The sequence below is a fragment of the Helicoverpa zea genome, chromosome 31, assembly GCF_022581195.2.
Source record: "Helicoverpa zea isolate HzStark_Cry1AcR chromosome 31, ilHelZeax1.1, whole genome shotgun sequence".
Classification (NCBI taxonomy): Eukaryota; Metazoa; Arthropoda; class Insecta; order Lepidoptera; family Noctuidae; genus Helicoverpa; species Helicoverpa zea.
Window position 1 is genome coordinate 17,226,774 of NC_061482.1, and position 25,049 is coordinate 17,251,822.

General features: G+C 37.5%; 2 protein-coding genes across 2 annotated transcripts in view; one reads left to right on the forward strand and one right to left on the reverse strand.

Moving 5' to 3' along the window:
- Positions 1 to 566: 566 nt before the first annotated feature.
- Positions 567 to 2,936, reverse strand: LOC124645390 (protein ALP1-like). The gene is made up of 2 exons (XM_047185192.1): positions 2,527 to 2,936; positions 567 to 1,475 (listed from the first exon to the last, which is right to left on the reverse strand). Exons 1-2 carry the CDS (start codon positions 2,799 to 2,801, stop codon positions 569 to 571), a joined length of 1,182 nt encoding a protein of 393 aa, XP_047041148.1. The 5' UTR covers positions 2,802 to 2,936; the 3' UTR covers positions 567 to 568.
- A 278-nt stretch (positions 2,937 to 3,214) lies between these two features.
- The window catches only part of LOC124645095 (adenylate cyclase type 6-like), a 329,505-nt gene continuing 307,670 nt past the window's right edge, over positions 3,215 to 25,049 (forward strand). The window contains exon 1 of the mRNA XM_047184835.1: positions 3,215 to 3,336. The gene's annotated coding sequence lies outside the window, so the exon portion shown is untranslated. The remainder of the gene's footprint in view (positions 3,337 to 25,049) is intronic.

Here is a 25,049-nt window from a genome sequence, read left to right on the forward strand (position 1 = left end):
GAAATCCATGGGGTATAGGAGCTATTTCATATTATCGCAAAAATAGGTTATGTTGAATATATGTTGATTTTAAAGATTATTAACATCAAGGGACATAAAAAAGCAAAGTAAACTAACATTATACAAGCCACTAGTAACAACCCCATAGTTTCAGAGTTGGCCTGGTGATTAAAAGGTCTTGTATTTAACCACTCCAGATACGATTAAGCACCGACCTTACCTACTTGGAGAGGTTTCGCAGTTACATGCAACCTTCACAACTGGCTATGAAATGTTTTTGGAGAAATTGTCTTTGAAAATCGCGCCATGTGACATTGTCAAATATAACAAATGACTTAGCAATGTAAAACGGTCCAATCACGAGTCTGCATTCAACTTCTAACGAACATCAAACAGTAAAAGTAAACTTTTTTGTGAACTAAAATCTTGATCGAAAAAACGTTATAAAAAGAGAACCCCATGGTTTTTAGATGTTTTGAAATACTTTTTAAAATCCACAAATTATACTGAATCCAATCATACATATGAAGTTCCTGTCGACTCTGGGTTTTTTTTTGGCCATCTCCTTTTATTTTATAGCTGCTGCCTGCCACGGAACGGAACCAATATCCGAAACAAAATAATTAGTAAATGATGTCCGTATAGCGTTGGCATTAGGGCCACCTCGACTTGACACATTCCGATTCATGGGTGTCGTTTCTTGTTCTTGTCTATGTTCTATATTTTGGTAACTTTCAAAATTTATACCATCTTTTTCTCTTACAAAATTATGTAAGACTGTACAAGCTTTAATTACTTGAATTGCTGTGTCTACGTTCAGATCTATAGCTCGATGGATTATTCGCCACTTATTTGCCAGAATACCAAAAGCGCACTCAACATACCTTCTTGCTCGACTTAGTCTATAGTTAAAAATCTTTTTATCAGTATTCAAATGTGTACCTCCATATGGACGTAGGAGATTAGGTGTTAAAGCAAAGCCTTCATCGCCAATAAGTATAAACGGTAATTCTTCGTGCAAGTTTTCATGAAGCGGTCTAGGCTTTGGTACATTTAAAGTACCATCATTGATCTTTTGCCAAAATGTACTATCCTTTAATATAGTAGAATCGCATTCCTTGCCATATGAGCCCACACTAATAAAAATAAATCGGTACTCTGAATCGACAACTGCCATTAATACAAAAGAATAATACTCCTTGTAATTAAAGAACATAGAACCACTCTTGGCTGGTTTCAAAATTCTGATATGTTTGCCATCTACTGCTCCAAGACAGTGAGGAAAGTTGGCTTTTCTTTCGAATCCTGAAACGATGTCCTCCCATTCTCTCTCAGTATCAGGCAGCTTAAGGAAATCTGTCTTTAGGTTTTCCCAAATGACGTGGGTCATTTCTTTTATTAGTTTACTTATTGTCGAAACGCCTACTCTGTATGAGTAATGTATTTCTTTGAATGAACATCCTGAAGCTAAATATCTGAAAAAAAAAGTATTTTTTGTTAATACATTATTACTTTATACGTCACCAAGAAACAAATTGTATTGTTTTATGATATTTTTTTATTGATTTCAGGAAAACAGGTTTCAACTAAATGGAATAAATAATATACGAGATTCGTGGCTTAAGACAGTAAAGAAACAAAAAGATGAGTCTAAATCTGGATCTTCGGCCAAAAAGACACGAAATTATTTATATCACGAGCAATTAATGTTTTTGAAAAAAGTCTCCGAACCTCGACCACCACATGAGTCAGTTTCAAAAAAAGCAAGAACCGAGACTGAAGTAGGCATGGAATCAGATTTTCGTTCACCTTTAATTAAAGATAAAAGAAAAATTGATAATAAAGAGGTAAATGACAGGATGGTAAAGTTTTTGGACTCCAGAATAAACCCAGAAAAGGAAAACCATCATCTGTCTTTCTTCAAAGGCATTATACCAATCTTGAACACTTTAACTATCGAAGAGACTTTAGAATTTCAAGCTAGCGTCATGACAATGTTGCAAAAAATTAAAAGTAGGAATAATGAGAGACCAAATTACGGACATTGGCGTGATTCATATAATCAGATGACCGGACCAGATCAGTATTCTGGATACTACACACATAATAGCGTCAATCAACAGGCAACACCTACGCAAGATCAACACCACCCTGGATACTCTACGCAATATAATAGTAGCAATCAACAGGCAACAACATCTATACCATCAACTTCATCTCAGTCATCGAATCCGATTCCAGCTTCGCCATCAGCATCTAGTAATCATTCCATACATTCCCAAGACTCAGATTACTTAGATTTTGAAGGGTTTTAAGTTTGAGTACAAATAAATACATAAATAAGTTATTTGCATTTTTAATTCATAATGATTATCAAATACATACACCCTCCCACACACACACATTATATATATTCACATTCATCAAACAAACATACATAGCAAACATTCATTCATTAATTCAGTCTTAAGTAGGTACCTACGTCAAAACTATTATTACGCAATCTAGTGCATAAAATAATCTTACCTTAGACATATGGCTAATCTTTGTTCTGGGCAAATACATTCTCTGAAACTTGTATCTCGTACTCTTATGTCTAGTCGTCCCAGTAAATCGTCAAAAGTGGTTGCTGTCATTCGAAAATAATTGAAGAACTTTGATTCGTCTCTTCTAAGTTCACCCATTAATGTTTCAAATGTTCCAAGTGAAAATCTTTCCCGTAAAATAGGGTGTACCCAATGTTTTCTTTTATTTTGCCTTCTATTAAGATACCACCACAACACAACAATTTCGTCGTCCATTGTGCGCGCAGGTCCAAATTCAACTGAGGTAAGTACTTGACTGTCTGAATTTCTTCCGGGATCCGATGTAATGTGAACACTCTGTCCGGTGTCCGGTTTCCGGCAGGTCTGCCGGTCCGGCGTAGTGGGAACAGGGCCTTACTGTTTCATAAATACGTACTTTTAAAAAAATAAAGTAATGATGACGAATCGGTCCAATGCAAACTATAACATTTTGCGTAATGAAAAATTGGAACAAGTTTTTTATGGAACAACGACATATTGGGAATAACTCATTGGCACCTGTCATTACAGGTCGTAATGATTCTACCGCGGATCGTCATTTAACGGCAGGCGCGTAAGCGATGACGCGCCGCTTATCAGTGTTATCACCCCTCCAGCCTCGCACCTCGTGCCGCGGCCAGTCGCGCGCCCACGCTCGTCGCAGGCGCACGTCGCGTCCCGCGCCCCGCGTAGCTCGCGTTCCCGTCACTGTCACCCCACGCGCGCTACCCCTCCCCACTTCACTTCATCACAACACAACCAAACAAGCATGGTATGTATTAACATCAACTATAACTTCTAATCTTTTAATTCTACATGTCGTGACCCGTTACTATATAATTTTGGAGAAAATTGTAGTTTTTCTTGAACGTTACATGACTCACTGGAAACGCAAGGCCGTATCATCCCAAAGCAAATTTGTCGCTCAGTGTATCAGGTGGGATGTTCTTATCGCGTTAGATGCCTCTTGCTGAATGCTATCGTTTGTCGTGAAATTTGTTGGTTTTCGTCACAATTTCGTAAATGTCAGTGTGGCTATGAAGTGAAGTTATACGGGCGACTGAAGTGTTCACTGAAGCTGAGTTGTGTTTGTTGTGTGTGACGTACCTAACGGGCCGCTGCAGCCTCCGGACTAATATTGACGGTGTGGATGGAGCCTGCGGCAGTTTTTCAGGTTTCAGTGGCAAGAATTTTCGTGAGATAACTGTCAGCGATACGGAGAGCCACTGTAAACATCGTTACGTGTGCTAGTCTGTTGCTAGTCGGCTCTACGGAACGGAACTCAGAGCTACCGCTGTCTACCTACACAGCTAACACTTTCGAACAATATTCGTAGTTAACCGCATTTATCATCGTTTGGAATAAATCATTTGTTACTAGCTGTTGTTATTGTAGTATTAGTAATAGTTATAGTCTATTGTGTTGGCTGCTTATTAGTTTGAAATGTCGTGAACATCGCCTCGTAGTTGTAAAGGAGTTGTGAATACAGCGCACGAATGCGGAGGCACCTAGGTTTGTGTCAACGGAGATGCTAGTTCCTACTGAAAATGTTCACACGACATTTTTATGGAATGTTACCTTTGCTTATTGTAATTAATTCAGTCTGCGTTAAACATTGAAAGTAATATTATGTTAAATTTATAGTCCGTCAAGTAAAGAGCCTTGTTTACATACAAATGTAAACAAACAAACAGATTATAACCAGTCTTACATATAATCGTGTGATGACGTTGGTGGGAGGAGGGGGGGGTCTGCGGGCGGGGAGGGGGAACAAGGTCCATTCTTTTATGATTCGTTCACTAGAACAGCTGTTTTTCTAACAATAAAAAGGTTATGTTCAGTAATTAACCGATTTATGCTTCGTTAATAGATCGTAGAACCGACTCTTTTCTCTAATCCAACTGTTAAGTATTTTGACGAAGAATAGCATTCTTGTGTATGATACTTTATTGCAGAGATTTCTTAGAATCCGTGGCGTAGAACGGATACACGCGCGTAGTCACAAGATTGAAGCTATCTTTAAAACTGATTACTTTAATTGAGTCATTTGCTTTAATCTAAATTAGAGAATTCGGCGATTGATTGACATTGACATTGAATTGAGTAGGAATAACAATACAATGGGCGTGTCGGGAAGTTCATTATTAATTCTATTTTGTACCCGCTAATTAAGTTGAACCTGTGGCACGACTTCTTTTTTGTTATTAAAATGCAATGATGACAGATATTAATTATTGTAATTGGGTGTTAATAATTGAGAACCAAAACATTAGAGAGTATAAAGAACTCTGTTACTGCGACATTATCAAAAGTAAATAAATTATTCTGGTTAACCATCATTAACGCCGCCTAATCTTTTCCCGGGTTGTAAAGTACCGATTCCGAGCACCATTCCTCCAATTTGTCATCAACAATATTTTCCTACAGCAAATCCCGATTTGTCATCAGAGCGAAATAAATAATTTCATTTTTGAGTTCCGATTCTTCTATGAGATAAAAATTCTTGAAATGATATGAATTAACGAATTTAATGTACTTATGTAGTGTTACTGGTTTCCATCACAGATAAAATTTAAATTAAAATCTAAGTAGCATAAATATTTTTACGCCTACCTAAGAGGCCAAACATTGCTGGGGCATACATTGAGGAGCTTGCTTTATATTATTTCTGTAACATTCTGCATAATTCCTGTGCACACTCATGTTTATACAAAATATTCTTGTATAGCGGTTTACCGGGAGCATGACCAAAAGGCTGGCAGCATTACCACGCTGGATGGCAACGCTTATTCTTCATACAAGTTCGTAACCCAGCCTTCGTAGTAATCGATAATCTCCATGTAAAACCGACATATTTGCTCAGTGGGCTACTACAAGCTTGCCGCCCGGCGTGGCTCGTTATCAGTTTGTTCACGAGACGATAATGCGGTAGTATTCTGATAATGGATTACTGATTGGCGAACATCTTCATATCTGATAAGCGCTTGTGTCAAGTGGCGGCGTTGTGTGACCAATTCAAGTCAGTTTATGTCACAACATTGTTATAATGGAGATATTAGACCGTGAAAAATTATGCGTGGCCACTGCTAACATGGCTTGTAGTTGCATGCAAATCGTCAGCCGTGCTAGGACTAATATTAGGGAGGAACCGCGCCTTGAACCAAACTCAAATTCATCCACCTCAATTCGATAAGGATATTCACACGGTTTTCAAAATATTAATCCCGTAACACCACAAACAGAATCTGTTGAATTTGTTTGCGCAAGTTATTCCCATCTGTCAGCCGTCATACTAACATCCACTCCATTCTATTCAAATCATCTTTCAGGAAATCAATCCAAATTTTCCTTAGCCTTTACATCCATCCATCTATTCGCCGAATATCTCAGTGGCAGTACTTGGAGAGGCCTTTATCCAGCAGTGGACTGCGATAAGCTGATGATGATGATCTATTCGTACAACACCAGAATGTAAAAAAAATGGAAGTATTCTATAGAATCTTGTGTTCTGAGTCACAATCATAAATGCAATGGAATGATGGAACTATCCATCAGATTTTTCCATCAACACATACTCTATTCGATAATAATTAGATAGGCTTCGAAACCTAATATTACTTACAACAACAGCAAACAGACGGAAGCAAGTAGGCTTTATGATTAGGTACTAGGAGTTCATAATTGAGGTAGGTAATACCAGTATTATCACGTCAAATGTCTTTATTGGTCTAGTAGACCCATACACTATTATATGCCCTGCGCAGCTGTCTGATCTTCTTAGAGAGCACAACTTCCACAATCGTTCAGGACGCCATTATCAATATTACATTATCAAGTCAATGAGACGTAACTTCATCATGTCATCTTATAATGTCAGATAGAGTATCAAACGTAATGTCAAGCAAATCGGTTTCGGTTTCGGACAAGTATTCGATGTTATCAAGCCATTGAATTTAGGTATCGTAGATATCGTTTTCTTCCGATTTTATCTACAATCGATAATACAGTTGCTTGTCTAGCTTCTGTTATTTGTAAATGTATGTTTGTTAGATTAATTTCAATAAAAATATTGTGTCTACTGTTATCAGTTTCTAGTTGTGTGGGTCTTGGATTTTATTCGGTTGAAATCTTTCAACTCTTGTAATTTAGCCCGCAGTCTGGAATTTGGTGGTGGTACACCCTTGGGGATACGGGTGTTCCATGAGACTACGATATTTAGGCAAATGCAATATAATACCTATGACCTGTACTGGGATTCTATAAAACTCGATCAACAACTCGCATTTCACTTCGATTCGTAATGTCATTTCATACTTTAGGGGAGGTAGGGGAGGGATGGGCACTTTTTCACAATTTATTGCATAAAAAATCAGATTTTACAGATCATTATCAACTTTTATTGCCATTTCTTATATTCGGCTAGATATAATGAAAGAGCTTTCCTAAAAATTACAATCAAATTACAATTAAACGAGTTGTAAGTCCTTTGCCTCGACGTTTTGTGGGCTTTATCAGGGGCAGTAAATCAGACTCCAGTTGGTCAATTAGCTCCTTTGACAATCTATATATGCTCACATAGTCATCATCGCGAGTTAATAAAGGTAAACTACGAATTCTAGCAGATTGTTGACGCTTTTCTAAATTATCTAAAGCATGAGCTTCTTCTAATAAAGATTTAAGCAAAAACATTCTAGCCATCGTTAAATGTAGGCACTTAATCACTTTAAAACACTTAGAACTTTATTTAAACACTATTTTAAATATAATAGTCTCTAGATCAAGTTGGCAACGGTACCTGAAACAAGATTCTATAAAGGATTTTTCGCGCAGATTTATAACCTCACAAATTTTCACTGACGAAGAAAAGCCTCCCTACCATAGAGAGCATTGGACACTTTTGACTTAGTTTATGAAAAAAAAATCGGTAAAAAAAACTTTTAAGTTAAACGGTTTTATCTTATGTGCACTGAAAACTAGAAAATAAAAAATAGTTACTTACCTGTCAACCTACGTAGGTGGTCCCGGTCATATTAGACTAAAATAAAAACGTGGGGCCCATTAACTATTGCTGTAGTACTCTCTTCTAAAGGTATAATAGGTGTGGATTGCATCGACTTACTATAATTGTAACTGGAGATTTTGACAATCAATAATTAATAATAGAAAATACACATACCTTTCATTAGTTTTCTCTTTATAACGATCCGAAACCGCAACAAAATATTTAAGTACTTTTACGAGTGTTTGTTCTTGACAACTCACAGAAATGACAGATAGTCTATGGATGAACACCGTTACCAGTCGGTAACGTAAACTACCCAATTAAAAAAAAACAAAACTATGATCAGAAATCAGAATAAAAGGACCCCCCTTTTATTCTGATTTGATCATGTCTCCCAACTGCCCATCTCTCCCCTACCTCCCCTATAGATAGACAGATTTTGACAAATCTGTCAAAATCTCGACTTTGATTTAGTTCAACTTGTCAACACGCTCGATAGTGAAGCGCTAGTGTAGTTTGACAATGTCAATCACGAAACTTTAAGATAGAATTCCGTGGGTCGCGATTGTCGCAGCCGCGCGCGACAAAAGTCAACCTATGAAAATGTATGGCACCGCTGCCGAGGGCTGCGACAGTCGCGCGCGGACGACGAATTTCGTGAGCCGCTCGCGGCCGTACGCTTCTCAACATGGTCTAGCGCTTAATAACATCTATAGAATTTTAGTAAAACCAGAATTAAATTTTTGACAATGCCGCGAGCAGCTTACGAAATTCGTCGGCCGCGCGCGACTGTCACGGGCCTCGACAACGGTGCCATACATTTTCAAAGGTTGACTATTGTCGCGTCCACGGAATTCTACCTTTAGATCGAAGTCGAAGTGAGAGTGATGTCGAAGTGAGTTGTGATATTTTATAGAATCGACATGCTGTGCAGCTGGCCGATATTATTAGAATGCTGCCTGGACGCAATAAACTTACAAAAAGTCAAGATTTTTACCTCGCAAAAAAGCAAATGTTTAAAAATAAAAATACAAGCATCACTGACTTCATAGTAGGAAAGATTCTCTCTAAGATTAGGAAGACAAAGATTAAGTAGGTACAGTTTACGGTTCGATAATCTTGAAGAACTGTGCAATTACGCATACTAATGACGGTACACGATACTCTTGGTTAGCCTTTGACAAGCCGCAGTCGGTAAAATGAGCTGTGCGACCATTGTAAAATCTTTAGTCCTGTTGTGTACCATAGCGAATAACCTGTCATAGATTGTAAATGAAGCATAAAAGATACATTGAGGATATGTTAATTTGTGACAAACATGTCAGTTTTTCATGCTGTGATAGGTAAGTTTACCATAGAGTTTCTTGGCCGTTCTTCTCCATAGGAAGTTACTTTTGGAATGGGCAACTAGAATCAAACTTAGTTATATTTTTGACGTTCATAAGTGCTTGTAAAGGCCTAAATGAAATAAATGATTTGACTTTGAAGTTTAGTTCTTGTGTCTCTAAGCTAGAATGGTATTTGGTACGCCTCACGCAATCGAGAGCACCTAGGTACAGTCAGTGATAAAACTTATAATAAGATTAAAAACTACCTAAGCTGCTTTTGAAATATCCCTAAACCTAATGAAGCATCAATCTATCAGTAGAGACTTCATGAAGATCCGTTCAGTACTTTTTGAGATCATTCCTAGCCGGTGAAGACTAAAAAATATAACATTACACAGGAATAACTGTTATGTAAGTCCCAAGAGAGGGTTCTTGACGTTCGCTATCTTTACAATTTAGGCAGTCCAGACATTTTTGCTTTGATTAAGTTGTTTTGCGTCCCCAGCGGCTATTGTCATGCGATGTTATGTGGATGGTTGAGGCACTATTGAATATATTAGCCCCCTTAGTTAGTTAAACCGACTGGACACGCCAGCATCTTATCCTCATTGCTGAAAGGGCTGTTATGAATGGTGGCCCCGAAACGGGACGCGGGTAAAAAAAAGGTAAAAAAAGCGGCTGTATGAGAAAATTGGCATACTATTTCGCATACAGATTTTGTATTCAAGGAGCATCCAGTTGGTATAATGGTCTGAGACTAGCCTTGTAAGGCAAGCAGTAAATTGTTGTGCATAATTCATATAACCTGTAACTTGTGCTTGAAAAGAGGGATATTAAACTATTTTCTCAACCGTCTTCATAAAAAACCGTTATTAAACCTTTAATTTTATAAAAAAATAACAAAACTGAGTACGTAAATTGTAATCGTAACATAAGTTTTTCAAAATATTGTTAAGCCGCACTCGAACCACTTAATGCAACTTGGAATACAAAAATGAACTAAAATACAAATGCTTTCAAGCCATCAAAATAGTCTACATATGCAATTCACAAAAGAGTATAGATGTCAAGTGCACTGGCTTCGTTTCGATTGAGTACAAAAACGTGGCCGCAACCATATGTGGACGTAGTTATGCAGAAACGTTCCAACCCACAAGTCACCCGAAATCGAGTTATTGTGATTGAACAGCCTAAATTTAGCATATGGTTATCTAAACTCAATATAATTCAACAATAAAACCTCTAGTACCTTTACTAGTTAGAATAAAAAAGAATACAACTGAAACGCGTAAATGCTTATATCTCAAATTCAAGTTTAATTTAAGATATAAGCATTTACGCGTACAGTGGGTTGGAACGTTTCTGCATAACTACGTCCATGTAATACAAGCTGTTTGCCGCGGTTCTACTCGTATGTAGAGGGAACTACTGCCCGTACCGGGATAAAATATAGCCTATGTTTCTTGAGAAGAGTGTAGCTTTCCAAAAGTGGAAAACAAAATTAAATCGGTTCAGTAGTTTCGGAGTGTTTAGGGTACGAAGATGTGTCTTCTTTATTATTTTACATAGATTAATGTTTAATTTTATGTGTGTAGAGTAGTTCAGTTTAAGTAACTGTAAAATTTAAATAAAAATATTTTATTTTAATGTATATAATAATTATTTTAGTTTAATTTTTTTTTAATGTTTCTCTTTAATGTTTAATTTAATTTTTAATTTCAAATGTTTAATTTAATTTCATGTGTTGTTTAATTTAATATTGTTTATCTTTCTTTAATTTTAACTTAAAGATGATGTATGCATGATGTGTTCTCCTGTAATTGAAGGAGCACAAATCTATAAATAACTTTTTTGTAATTACGCATGTAAGGTGTATCCTTTGTTGGAGTTCCTTTTGAATAAAAAATAAAAATAAAATTGACAATACACTATTGCATTAGGTTCCCCTATAATAATAGTTGTATTTTGTGATAAATAAATAAAAATAAAATAAACATTAGCTATTCCTCCTGGTTTGACCCGCGTATTGAGTGAACTGCTTCCCGCACCCGGATAAAAAGCAGTCCTTACTCAGGCTGTAGATTGTGTGTAAAATAGTTCAATCGATTAATTAGTTTTGCCATAGAAGCAGGACAGACCGAGTTACTTTCGCACTTAAATATTAGTAAGTATTCTATACGTAGATACGTCGGAACGTCCATCGTGACTGGTAATACAAGTGCCACAAATTATGATAACGTATTAGATAATCCGGAAATGTTGATACCTGTGATAGGCCTTGTGATAACAAGTGCCGCGGAAATGCAGGTTATCGTCATATCTTTGATAAATGATGGCTTTTAGACCTATCGTCGGACAGGGCGGCTGTTTGAAAGAAATCAGCCAGCTGCGCAAAAATGCGTCGAGCTTATGGTAAATGTATGATAGACGCAACGCCTGCCTGACCTGCACTGCCTGATTACCCGGGCTACCCGATATCCATTGGTAACCTTTCTGGCTTCAGACCAAGACTGTCAAAGATGTTCCAATGACAGCCGAGACCTACCAATTGATCGTACCTTCCGAAACTCGTCTCATAAGATAAGACGAGACAGGGTGACCACTGTCAAGCCAAACCGTAAAAATCCATGTCATTATTTCAAATTTCAAACATATTATTTCCAAGGACATTTCCAAAAGTATAACAAGTTGTAACAGAGGGCTGTTCCGAAAACTGTGAGCTATCGATTGTTCGTCAATGCCACGCTAGTAATAGGCTTAGCCGATAGTCTTCCGTGCCTTACATCGTCACGGCTCTTCGTACTACTAAATATTGCATAACTGACAAAATATAACAGAAATTATAATTAATCTATAGATACTAATATAATAAAGAGGAAACTACTGAACCGATTAAAAAAATATTTCACTGTTGAAAAGCTACACTCTTCCGACTAACACAGGCTATATTTTAACAAAATTAAAAGTCATTTATTCAAAGTAAAAATCAGCTGAAAATCAGCACTTTTTGAACGTCAAATTTACAAAAGACAGCCCCCAAAACGCCCGCCCTTCACCACTTCCTATGTGTTTTTGCTGGGAAGAAGAGGTGATGTACCTCATATCATTACGCTCGTTCCGTCTCAAAGTCAACGTCTAAATCGTTTATTGTAAGTAGGCTACTTTTTAGCAATTTTTCACGAAAAATCAAGGCAAGGGAAAGTCAGGCGTCTTCTCAGTGTGAGAAGAGGCCCTAGCCCTGCAGTGGGATAGTTAAAATGCCGATGAAGAGAAATAACTATAAGGAAGTTTAAATAGCAATTATTGCACATATATCTTTACTTGTAAACTTGACCTAGGTCATAAAAGGCCTAGGCCTAGGCCTTTTACCTAGGTCGTAAAAGTTTGCGGTGTGCACTGTCCCCTTAAGGTACCCACCCTGCAGGCTAAACAGTCGATTGTAGGGAATTAAAAAAAAATGCTGATTCTAGTCAATATTTTCAGTCGGTTTGATTCCAGCTAGATAGAAGAAGAAGATGAATGGTTAAGCAAACAAAGATCAGGTTGCTTGACCATTCATCTTCATACTGATTTATGAGCCCAAACAAGCAGTCGGCCGACCAAAGTTATATATAACTATCTATACTACTATTATAAAGAGGAAAACTTTTTTTTGTTTGTTTGGTTGTAATGAATAGGCTCAAAAACTACTGGACAGTTTTTAAAAATTCTTTCACCATTCGAAAGCTACATTATCCACGAGTAACATAGGCTATATTTTATCCCGGTACGGGCAGTAGTTACCACGGGACGCGGGTGAAACCGCGGGAAAACGGCTAGTATATAAATATAACTATTTCTAGGCGGAAAGAAAATCAAGTTACTAGGCACATACCTACTAATGAGATAAAAACGTACCCTTTCACTTATTCCGAATTTCTAACCAGGTTATCTGTCAAGTTTATTTTTTCCTATTTTAAGGCACAAGACGTCTTTAAGTAATTATTTATCATTTGTCCTGCTATTAGTGAGGGTTAATTATTATGTCTGGCTTTGCGATACTTGTAACATAAAATAATTAATAAATATTTATGTACTTATGCTGATTATAAAGGGAGAATTATAATATTAATTTAATTATGCTGCTATTTTAATTTCTGCGCGTAATCCATACTATGTAATGCAATAAAGAGGAAAGATTTTATTGTTGAGTGGTTTGCACCCTAAAGACTCCGAAACTACTGAACTACAAGCTACAGTCTTCCCGAGTAACTCCCGCACTAGCTCCCGGGTGAAACCGCGGAAAAACGGCTCGATATTTAAGAATGCAGACTTAAAAGAAATAAAGGCCTCAGCCTGACTTGTAATTTCCTCCTCGGTCACCGATAGTCATCACAATACCATCACGGCGTAACTTATCAATATCTATTATGATCACGCCTTATCACAGGCTGTCATCATGTAACCTATCTTTACGATCAAGCGACATCATCCACTTATCAGACACACATTATTTCTGTAAATCTACACTAAGTTATGTAAACATCTTTATCAGAACGTACAAGTCATTTTTGTAACTCATTCAGATTAGTTTTGACACATTTTTGAAATAGCAACGTGCATGATTCTTTACGCTCGTCATCGGTCTTGCCTTTTCCCAACTATGTTGGAAATGCTTCTGAATGCAGCTGAGTACCTACTAGTGTTTTACTTTTAACCCTTACATGAAGCGATTGGCTAACTGACCTACTCAATCCAGTTACAACGGCAACCCAATAGGCCTTGGTAAGACTGGATATCAGACTTTTCGGCTTCTGACCACCCCTAACGAATGCCAAACACGTTCAAATGACACCCGGTACCCAATAATTTATCGTTCAGTCATCCAGGGATCAACCACACCAAGCGTTGCTTAACCTCTTCTACAAGAATATTATATAGCAACGAGTATATGACGCACCTTATGTAAGACTTAGGCCCAAGTTCACCGACAACAGAAACGTCAGTTTTCTTAAAACAACTGTTTACTACGAATTCTCACGTTCTGTAAAAGTGAACAGTTGTTTCATAACGTGCGTTTTACGATGCCGGTGAACTTGGGCCTGAATGCAACAGGAAACTCCTCACAGACATTACAAATATGTATTCGTATGTACATATGTTTATTACCAGCCATTTACTTAGCAATTATCCTACCTATCATTATAACCATATGGATAATGACGAGACCAAAATCAAGGTCATGATTGTTTATTGAAATTGGTCATCTTTGACAGTCATTGCCTACTGACGAGAGACTGGGGCAATGTTTAACCCATTTGGTTATAATTGTAATCTATAATTGTAGTAAGTACCTATAAAAGGACGGCTGGAAACAAGCGGTGATGAACAAGCTCACGATATGTTTGCTGAAGTTCTATGTCTATAAGATTATCTTTTGAACACAGATCATCATCAGATATTTATCATCCCACTGCTGGGCACTGGCATCTTCGCACAGAGAGGACTTTCAAACTTTATTTATCCTCTAGCTAGATATTATTTTCCTTCATCAGTCATTGGTGACCAAGATTTTATGAAGATTTTGCCAAGAAAGTATATATAACTTAGAAAAGTAACATCGGTGCCTTGCCTAATCTGGAATGGAACCCGCATCCTTATACCTACCTAATGGGTTGAGCGCTAACCACTAGGCCAGCACGACTTATTCACCTAGAATTCATTGCTATTTCTGAAATACAGCCTCATTACAAGAACCCATGTACTTAACGCAATGATCTAAAATCGAAGGCTCTTATGAAAAATCACAAAGCAATTTACGGGCGAAACGTGACTCGTCATTGGTCGGGCGTGACGTGATACGTGACTGACCAATCAGTGGCCAGCTAAGTACCTCTACTACATGACGACGTTACTAATATTAGCGGTAAGATTTAAAATTATTCTGTGCCATATAAAAAACGTGGTGGCCTAGTGGGTAAAGCACCAACCACATCAGACAAGCGCCAAAGCAACTTTTTTAAGTATGTACTTTCGTTTTTCGTTGATCGAAGGTGAAGGAAACCATCTTGAGGAAACCTGGACTATAAAGTCGGAATCACGAACCCGCATTGAGCAAGTGTGGTGAATAACGCTCAATCCCTTTCTGCGTGAGAGAAGGCCTGTGCCCAACAGTAGGACGATAAAAACGCTGATGATGATGTGTCAAATATTTCTTCAGCTTGAGGAAAATACATGCAAATGCTTCGTTGTTAAAAATAAACGTCATGCAATTGGCAGTATGGCCATAAATAGACTATATAATTCATACAGCATCTTCGCTAACTTAGTCATAATATTAGCAAATGCTATATTTAGTGGCATGCGATATAAATGTTCAGAAGTCTAACAGCTGTTCCCAATATGCTATCTAGATAGAAGTAGGTAATGTCAAATTCTTATCTGTAGTAAGCAAGCAAGATAGTTAGTATATTGGAAATGGCAGTCACTTCGTTTGCAACATCTATCAATAGCTTGGTACTATAAATAGTTTAAAGTTTTTTCAGTGTCAAACTATTATCGACCATGGCCTCATTAAAATTAGATTCAAAATCAATTAGTGTGACCGCATCGGAAAGCATTTCATTGATTTGGATAAGTATCTATTATTCTTCTACAGCTACTATCGTTTTGTAGTTCAATACATCAAGCAACGGTTGGCTGGTCCGTGGATGGTCTACCATCTTGTCGTGTTTCAGAAGGAACGTTAAATTGATGGGTCCCGGCTGTCATTTCTCACGTTCAGACAATAGCCAAAAAGTTCGTCAACCTGGTACCAGTTGCCTAGGCAACTAGATTGAGGAGATCAGATAGGCAATCGCCATATATGTAATTATGTAAAACACTGGTACCTACTCAGCTGCTTTCGATTAGACTAGAAGCCGACCAAGACGTAGTTGGAAAAAGCAGGTGAGCAATAAGTCATTTATCTATTGCTTTGTTAGATCAGATTTTTAAAATAATTTTAAAGGCTAAACTTGCTTTCCTAATGAACTATTTATTTAAAGAATCTAATATTAGTTTAACAGGTCCATCAAATGATCAACCTATGAATCCTGTCCGTATAATTTTACTGAATAAAAAAGCGTCTGACGTCTTTTATTAATGATCTTGCTCGTTTTTATAATCCTTGTTCACTTTTTTCTTTGCATGTTTCATACAAGCGCCCAGTGAGAGCATCGCAATATGTTGAATACCTTTAAGAATATAGGTATTATCTAATATCTGTGCCTAAACGAGAACAACTTCCCTAACATGGATGAAAAGTAACTAAGGTCCTTTCTCAGATTCTAGACTGTCTGTATCCCAAAATACATTTGCATTTGTTCAGTAGTTTTGCCGTGAAAGCGCAACAGACAGACGAGTTACTTTAGCATTTATAATATCAGTAAGATAAAAACGTCAACGAGCTGTCAGCTGACAAGCCACTCGTGACCAAAGGGCTGGCCTATACTTCGGTCAAAGGATATGCATTGCCATCCAGCGTGGCAATGCAGCCAGCGTTTTGGGCACGATCCCAGCTGACAGCGATGCGGATGAATATTTTGATACTTAGTTTTAATATTTCCCTATCATAAGATCATTTGTAAAACTATTAAAATAATCAGTAAGATTACACCAACATTGAAACACAATGTCTTCTTCACATTACACGTAATGTAAGTAAATCGGGCGACCGTTATCACGGATCAAGGAACCAACAAACCACTGATAAACTCAGATTACAGCAATTTCCAACAAATCTCAACGATTTTCCTTTCAAAGTACATTAAATACATTTTGTTAGCATTTCTCGTGAGTGCCCAAATGACACTCCATTAGATTTCACGAAACCATTTTAATATTTAACAACATGAGGAAACAATATTATCTGATCGTTTCGTATCTTATTTATCACAAACACTTAACAAATCTGTGTGTTGGAGCGGGACGGAGCGACCGCGTCCAATGACCTTTACGGTGTAACTCGGAATCTGGTGTAAGCGACATTAGACTTTATGACTTGGTGATAAAGTTGGGTTTTGTTTATTGCTGGGGGTAGTTGCTGTGTTATGGTTTAAGGTAGTGGGTCAGGGTTGCCTGGTGGAGGTCATCGTGGCTTCCGACTGTGGTGGCAGCCACTGGTGTTGCTCGCGATTAGACAATGGTGAACTAAATGACACGCGATCTTATGGTAGCCCGATGTGTCAGTCGACCTGAGCTTGTCATACTAATAAACATAATACTAAATGCAAACTAAATGTATTTTGACAGGCGGACAGAGGAGCGAAAACAAAAGGGTCCCGTTTTACCCTTTGGGTATGGAACCCTAAAAAAACAAATTATTAAACCAAAATTACTTTTATTAATAGTGTCAATATTGAATTAATTTTGTCTAACACCAGCTCAAACTATTCCGTTTGAATGCAGTACGAAAGCCAACTTAAATGGGATGCAAAAGTTGTTCCCACGAAGTTATGCTGCATAGCTTCTGAGCTAGACTAACAAAGTACTGATTAGAAACTACACACGACGACTCACAAACACAAACATTATACATCGAATGCCAATTTGATGCTTTGATGTCGAGGAAATATGGCTTCAAACTTGAAATCTATAGAAATGTTACGCCGTTGTACTCAAATAGGATGTTTATACAAAATTTTGACGTGATAATCCACTAACAGTGGTCGGAACTGGCTGCTGCGGAGAATCCAAATGAATCAGAACCGGCGATGCGAGGGTTGCACAGAGAAGCTATAGAGGCTAGCGACTGCTACGGCGAGGGAGATACTCAACCGGCCGAAGTGCAGGTAGCTGAAGCCAAGGTCGCTGGATGTGGCTAAGGGTGCTGACCAGGTTTGGTCGTCCGCAACTTGCTGGTGGTCAGGGATACCCATTTGAAGCTGGTTGGCTGAAGGACTCGTCGCTCGAAAGCTTGGGGAAGATCTTTATGACGTCACGTAGCTCGAAGGTTGCGCTGACGTTCAATGGGGGGTTCCTACTGTGGAGGTATGACGGCATCATCATACCTCGCAGAAAAGGGAGGTCTTCGACCGGATGAGTATATGTATGGTGATCTACATGTTCATTTTTGCCTGCGAATACTGCTTGCGTGATGCAGGATGGTTCGTCTTCCAAAGTGTAGATATTGGTGTAAGTTGTAGTACTGCAACATGTAGATGGTAGTATAAGTTGGTGTACCGCTATAACTTTAATACTGAGCTAAGCAAAACACAGCACAGATTGATGTTGATAGATAGTTAAAGAAACGTAGATTGAGGAACATAGCACAGTATAGTTTACTGTAAATAGTTAGAAAAAAACGTACCTTAAGGTGCAGAGCACAGTTTGATGTTAATAGTTAAAAAAAACGTAGTTTAAGAAACAGCATATTTTGATGTTGATAGTTAAAAAATATAGATTAAGGGACACAGCACAGTTTGATGTTGATAGTCAAAAAAACATAGCTTAAGGAACAGAGCACAGCACAGTTTGATGTTAATAGTTAGAAAAGCGTATATTACGAATCACAGCCTTATTTTGATGTTGATAGTTAAAAACACATAGATTAAGAAACACAGCACAGCACAGATATAAGGTGATAGTTAAAAACACGTAGATTTAGGAATACCGCACAGCATAGTTTGATGTTGATAGGTAACAAAACGTATATTAAGAAACACAGCATATTTTGATGTTTATAGTTTAAAAATATAGTTTAAGTTTGTATATATGTATAGTGTGTACATTGTAGAAATAGATTGTACCTCCCATAAAATTGAATATTGAGTTAAAAAAAAAAAGAAATATATAGATTAAGGAACACAGCACAGCACAGTACAGCTTAGCATAGCAAGGCAAGTTTTCAAATTTAAAAAGATCTTGACTAACGACCGTTCTCAATATTTGATCTGACTGTTGTTTTGCTTACCAGGGATAGAATGTTGACAACAGCGCCATATAAGTACTTAATGTCAAATTCCTATCTCTAGTTAGGAAAACAAACAGTTAGATATATTATTGGGAACTGCAAGTTTGCAAGCTTTTTTGGACTTCTTGCTCATTTGTTTAGGTATAAAAATATTTTAAAGAAGCTGTCCTGGTTGGAAGTAATTGAAAAAACATAATCATAAAGTTACGTTACGTTAGTTAAGTTAGTTTGGCTAACATAAAGTTTTTACGAAATCTGGAGTACCATTCTAAACTGGAGAATCATCATCTAGAATTTTTCCCAACTATCTTGGGGTCGGCTTCCAGTCTAATGGGATGCAAGTGCGTGCCAATGTTTTACAAGAAGCGAGTGCCTGGCCTCAACCCGGGCAACCCAATACCTGTTTTGTCTAACTTACAGGCTCCTGACTACCCGTAACGATTGCCAAAGTTAGCAAATGACAGCCGAGACCTAAACTACAGTTTATCGCGCCCTCCGGAACACAGTAATTGGTGGCCGAGATAAACTAAGAAAGTAAATACAAACATAGAAAAGTTGCATTGGTACCTATTTGCCCGACGTGGAATCGAGCCCACACTTATACTTGACAGGTTGGTTCTTTACCCACTAAGCCACCATGCCTTGGTGTACAATACCTTATATTAATATTCATTAACAGCGCGTTATCGTGCTTTGAAGCAAAAAAATAACAGTTAGAGTTACGTTTAGTTGTCATAGGTTTAAATTACGCGTGTGAAGGCCACGTGACAAAAGTTTTTACATACAAGTTTTTGTTCGTCTAACTCTGGATTTCAATAACCTATCTAGGTATATGTTGATTTGCTTACTAGAGATAGAATTTTAGACCAACAGACAGATTGCGTGTTGAGCAGTTTCATAACTTGGATTATGAGAAAGAGAAACTACAGGACTCAAATGTAAATGAACTCTTAATAATTAATCATTTTTATAGGATTTTGGATACAAACTAATGAGTAAAGGTGAAAACCTTGAGGAAACCTGGACTTTTAAGATTAAAATCGTCTCACCCGCATTGAGCAAGCGTGGTGATTAACGCTCATTCCTTCTTTGTACGAAGAGATGCCTATGTCGTAGTGCAGTGCGACGATAAAAAGGCTGATGATCAAGTAGGTAATACTTCATCACGATTTTCATAAAAAAATAAGATGATCGTACACAATAATATAATGAAAGCAATTATAATCACATTGCATGTACGGACATCGGATTGTTCTGAAGCAGTCATTTAACAATTACACGGGGTTCCCACGGACCAGCCTGCGATACATTTTATTATAGTTAGAACATTCTAAGAAAAATAAATACTATGTACATCGTAACAGTAGGTATGTATGTCCTACCTAATCGCATGTCCACTGTGCCCTGAAACTTAGGACTTAATGAGCGCATCCGGCCGTGCTCTCGTTGTGGCATATTGGGCTGACATAGTGTAGTCTCAATATATGACATGTCATCGACACGAAAAAAAAAGAAGAAGAAGTAGGTATAGGAAAACAAAATGTCTGATAATATTTTGTTTCCACTCAATTTAAACTGTAGGTATAAGAAAGTAAAAATAGTTATGCAAATTAGTTTAAAAAATGCAACGTTTACAACCGCATGAAAAGTAGCCAATGTCAGGCTTTAGCTAGCTAGTATTAAAGCGTTGTAGGCCCAAGTACACCAAAAATATAAACGACAGTTTTACTTTAAACGACTGCTTACTATTTAGTTTAATTACGAACTAGGTTCAAAGTAAGCAGTAGATTTAAGTTTTTAGGCAGTCGGATCAAAACTGAAGTTTACGTTGTTGGGGAATTTAGGCCTTAACTGCCTGTATACCGCTTATTATAAATCGCGCTCTGGCACACAACGGGTTAAGAGTTCTGGTGTGAAAGCCCTATACACAGATGGCCAGACAGAGTAATATTAGTAAGGATAGAAGATACACTGTTTAAGTTTATAAGCGTTATAACTTACCATAACTTTGTATAGAACATTATTATCCTTTAAACAAGATTACATCGTTATACTGTAATTTATGTACAAGAATATATGACTCGAGCGACTAACATTTTTATCGCTCATAGCCCGTCACACAGACGCGGAGAATTTTCATCTTTTAGACCAAATTGGGTATTATGAAAACTAGAAAGGAACAAGAAAAAAAAAATAAGGGACTGGCACAACACAAAAGAAACAAAAATGAAGGAGAAAAGTACATAATAAGCGTGTTAGTAATTATTCGCTAGAAAAACACGCTTAGAAGACTTTTCCAAAAAGTATTAGCACAGCTACGATAAGATGTTCCATCAAGTTCCAATTCATATCTTGCATGTTTACAACTGCTTGTATGCTTCTTATTATAAAACAACTAGCTTTTGCCCGCGACTTCGTTCGCGTGGAATAGTGACTTCCGGCAAATTTTTGGTTTGACCAATTGATGGCGCTATACGTATGTCTGGAATTTTTATTTTTATATTTTTTTGTAATAAAATCTATTAGTCTTTTCTCAAGTTCCAAACTATGTCTATGTCACCGTAAGATAACAAACATCGTTAGATTACAATCTATCTCGAGAGATTGTAAACTGTCGAATTATTGTAAACCGTAACACCTGATTGCAATTTAACGCATTATTTTTCGCTATATTATAATCTATCGATGAGAAATTGTCAAATTGTCAACTGTCCGAAAGCTCTCCCTGATTGGTCAGTCTTTTTGTAAGATCGAGAGCGATGTAGAGCGGTCAAATTGTCAACTGGCGTAGAACGGAATGCATCTTGCGCGCTGATTGGTAGAACGTCAAAAAAGACAATGTTCTTTGCAACTCCCGGTGTCACAGCTCTTTGACGTGCAAAAATAAGTGACGGTTTAATTTTTTATAAAATCAAAAATTGTACTTAATTTTTAAGACTCAAATTACACACAATTAAAAATTGTATTAAAAATTGAAGTTAGTGACGAAAACGAATCGCTGCAAAACCGACTCCACGTAGTCTTGTCTGCCCTACCCCTAAAGTGCAATTCAAAACCGCGTAGGCGCGGAGGGGCGAGGCGGCCTGCGAGCTGAGGCGCAGGTAGTTTCAGCGCTCGCCGCCGCGGCTGAGGCTGGCCGGCTCGGCCGGCCAGCAAGCCGAAGCTGCGGTGGTGAGCGTGAAAACCATCTGCGACGATAAGCTCGCATGGGACCGCCGGAGCCCCGCAGCGCCGGAGCCGTGACAGAAGTTATGCTTGCTGCATGTTGCATGCTTACTTCCATGCTGGGTCAATTAATATGGGATGTGTTATATTTTAAACAAAAAACTCAGTAGGTACGAGTTAAAAAATTAGAAGGTAAATAAATATTTTTATGATGTCATTTAATAGTATTTAAGAAGTTTACTGTTAGAATGCATGCTACAAATTTAGATGCAAAAAAATAACCATCATGCTGAGTTATATTTAGAGTGGAAGATAACTCGTGGCTAAGATAGTATTATTTAGATGCTCGACGCTTTGTTAATTGTGGCTGACTTAGTAATTTAGAAGGCAACATACATTTTTGGGGGCGAATAATGATATTAAAAAGAAGCCTGTTTAATTAGCACCCCTTTTATTTTATTTTTAAATATTAGTTTGTATTTGAAGACAAAATACCTAACTGTATTTTTATAAGAGTTATTTTTATATAAATTTAATACTTGAAGAATTTTTGAAGAGCATTTATTTTATTTAACTGACACCTCTATTTCATTCCTAACTCTACGGGAACTCCATGGGAACAGAACGGCTGGTCGTGATTGGTCGATCTTACAAAAAGACTGACCAATCAGAGAGAGCTTTCGGACAGTTGACAATTTGACAATTTCTCATCGATAGATTATAATATAGCGAAAAATAATGCGTTAAATTGCAATCAGATGTTACGGTTCACAATAATTCGACAGTTTACAATCTCTCGAGATAGATTGTAATCTAACGATGTTTGTAATCTTACGGTAACATCTATACCAAATTTCAGACAAATCGGTTCAGCAGTTTAGGCGTGAAGAAAAGACAGACAAACTGACAGACAGAATTACTTTCAGTTAGGATTGAAAAGCAATTGTGTCTCGCGTATCTCTGGGCTTCGACATACAATGGGTTAAAGAAGGAGTGTGTGCCAAATAGGTTCAGTTCAGCACTAAGCCAGATAACTATTCTCTAAAGCTGGTTTTCAACTGGACTTACACTACATCTTTGAATATTTAAACAGCCCTTCTTTTGAAGGGTGACCCGCAACGAGCGGTTATTCACAAGTTAAATCAAATACAGAAAATTAACTTTTGTTTGTTTGGCGAAGAAAGCTGAATTGTAATGTATTAGAATGGAACTTCTTGTGATCCTTCAAGATTTTTTTTTTCATGTGAATTTGACTTTATCCAAGTGAATAATTGTAATTTGCCAACCTTGAGGAGGAGAATGTGAATATTTCTATTACCTACTTATTTTTAACCGACTTCCCAAAAAGGAGGAGGTTCTCAATTCGTCGAGTTCTTTTTTTATGTATGTCCACCGATTACTCTAAGATGCCTAGACCGATTTACAATTTTTTGGAGCTGACTGACTGTAGTAATAAAAATGACTGTATAAATTATTATTTTTATCTTAGTACTATTTACTTATCTTTCTCGTTCTGAGATTTAACTGCAGTTAAAATCAAAATGTAATTACATATTAACAAGTATTAACAATTTGCAACACTTATCCCAGATAATGTATCGTTGCATTGACAAGCATTTTCACTTTATCTTTTAAGTGGTTCACGGTAATTAATAGTACCTACTGTTAAATAAGACAGAAATGTTTTTTTAGTGTTCCGTACCCAAAGGGTAAAACGGGACCCTATTGTTTTCGCTCCTCTGTCCGTCTGTCACCAGGCTGTATCTCATGAACCGTGATAGTTAGAGAGTTGAAATTTTCACAGATGATGTATTACTGTTGCCGTTATAACAACAAATACTGAAAACTATAATAAAATACTTAAATATTTTGGGGGGCCCTCATACAACATATGTGATTTTTTGCTCATTTTCTAAAAAATGGTATGGAACCCTTCCTGCGCGATTCCGACTGGCACTGGGCCGGTTTTTTCAGTTAATCATCATCAGCCTTTTTATTGTCCTGCTAGAGAATGAATGAGCGTTAATCACCATGTTTGTTCAAGGCACTCAAGGATTTCAGATATTTGAAAACCAGGTTTCCACACGAGGTCTTCCTTTACCGACTCAGTAATTGGTGTTCAAGGTATATAATAACAAAGTACCTTAGATAAGTAACATGCAGTAACGTGAACTTGAATAGAACAGGCACAATCATACTTCATCAATCGCTTATTTGACCAATGACAGCAATTTGACGACTGGTTAAGGTACGTTTTCAATGCCAAACTACCGACCGCACATGCCGCAACTGCATTAAAATTGCTGCAGCAACACTACAGGTTTGGATGTACATGAAGCCGTTTTGCATCGAACCGGCAGCAGCACGTGCAGTGGCCCTCGGATGTCGATTGTTTTCATGCCATCGCGGCATGTGCGGTGGGCAGTTGCAGTCGGCAGCTGGCATTCAAAACGTACCTTATGAGCTCTGCCTCATTAGACCGCCAGTGGCGACGTCGCCGGCTACATATCCAAGCAGTTAATATTGAAATGTATGGTACCTAACACACTTGGCGACCTTTGCATGCCAGAAATAGCCAGGCCTGCGCCGCTGACGACGTCGCCATGGCGTCTCAGTGAGGCAGAGCTCTTATGGGTTGATTTATCGTTATAGTTATTGTGACTATTCTATCAAGAACCTCAACGAGCTCTCATCATCACGTTCACTAAAAACAACAAAATTAATTATTCCCAATGATATTATCTCATGAAATAAATCCAATTAACCCGTCTAACCTTTTCAAGTTGAAAGTTTAACTTATATTAGGATAGAAATTAATTGCTTCTACTCTGAACTATTTACTAAGAAAAAATATATAATAAAAAATGAACTTCTAGAGCTGTGAAATAATAAAGAGTCTTGCAAAGCTTTGCAGGTCTTAATTAGAGATTCTCTGAATAAATTATGCTCCAAGTAATATTTTTTGAGAGTAAAAATTTATTTCGCGAAGCTCTGCTTGGTGTTTGTTCGTAAATAATTACTTTCGTTTTCATTGAGTGCAGACACCGTTTGTATTTGCG

What these genes read in the sequence shown, in the direction of transcription:
- LOC124645390 (XM_047185192.1), bottom strand. Translation starts at nt 2,801, where the DNA reads ATGGACGACGAAATTGTTGTGTTGTGGTGGTATCTTAATAGAAGGCAA. An exon ending in AGATTAGCCATATGTCTAAG is followed by an intron (nt 1,476 to 2,526) that starts GTAAGATTATTT and finishes TTTTTTTTTCAG; the next exon opens with ATATTTAGCTTCAGGATGTT.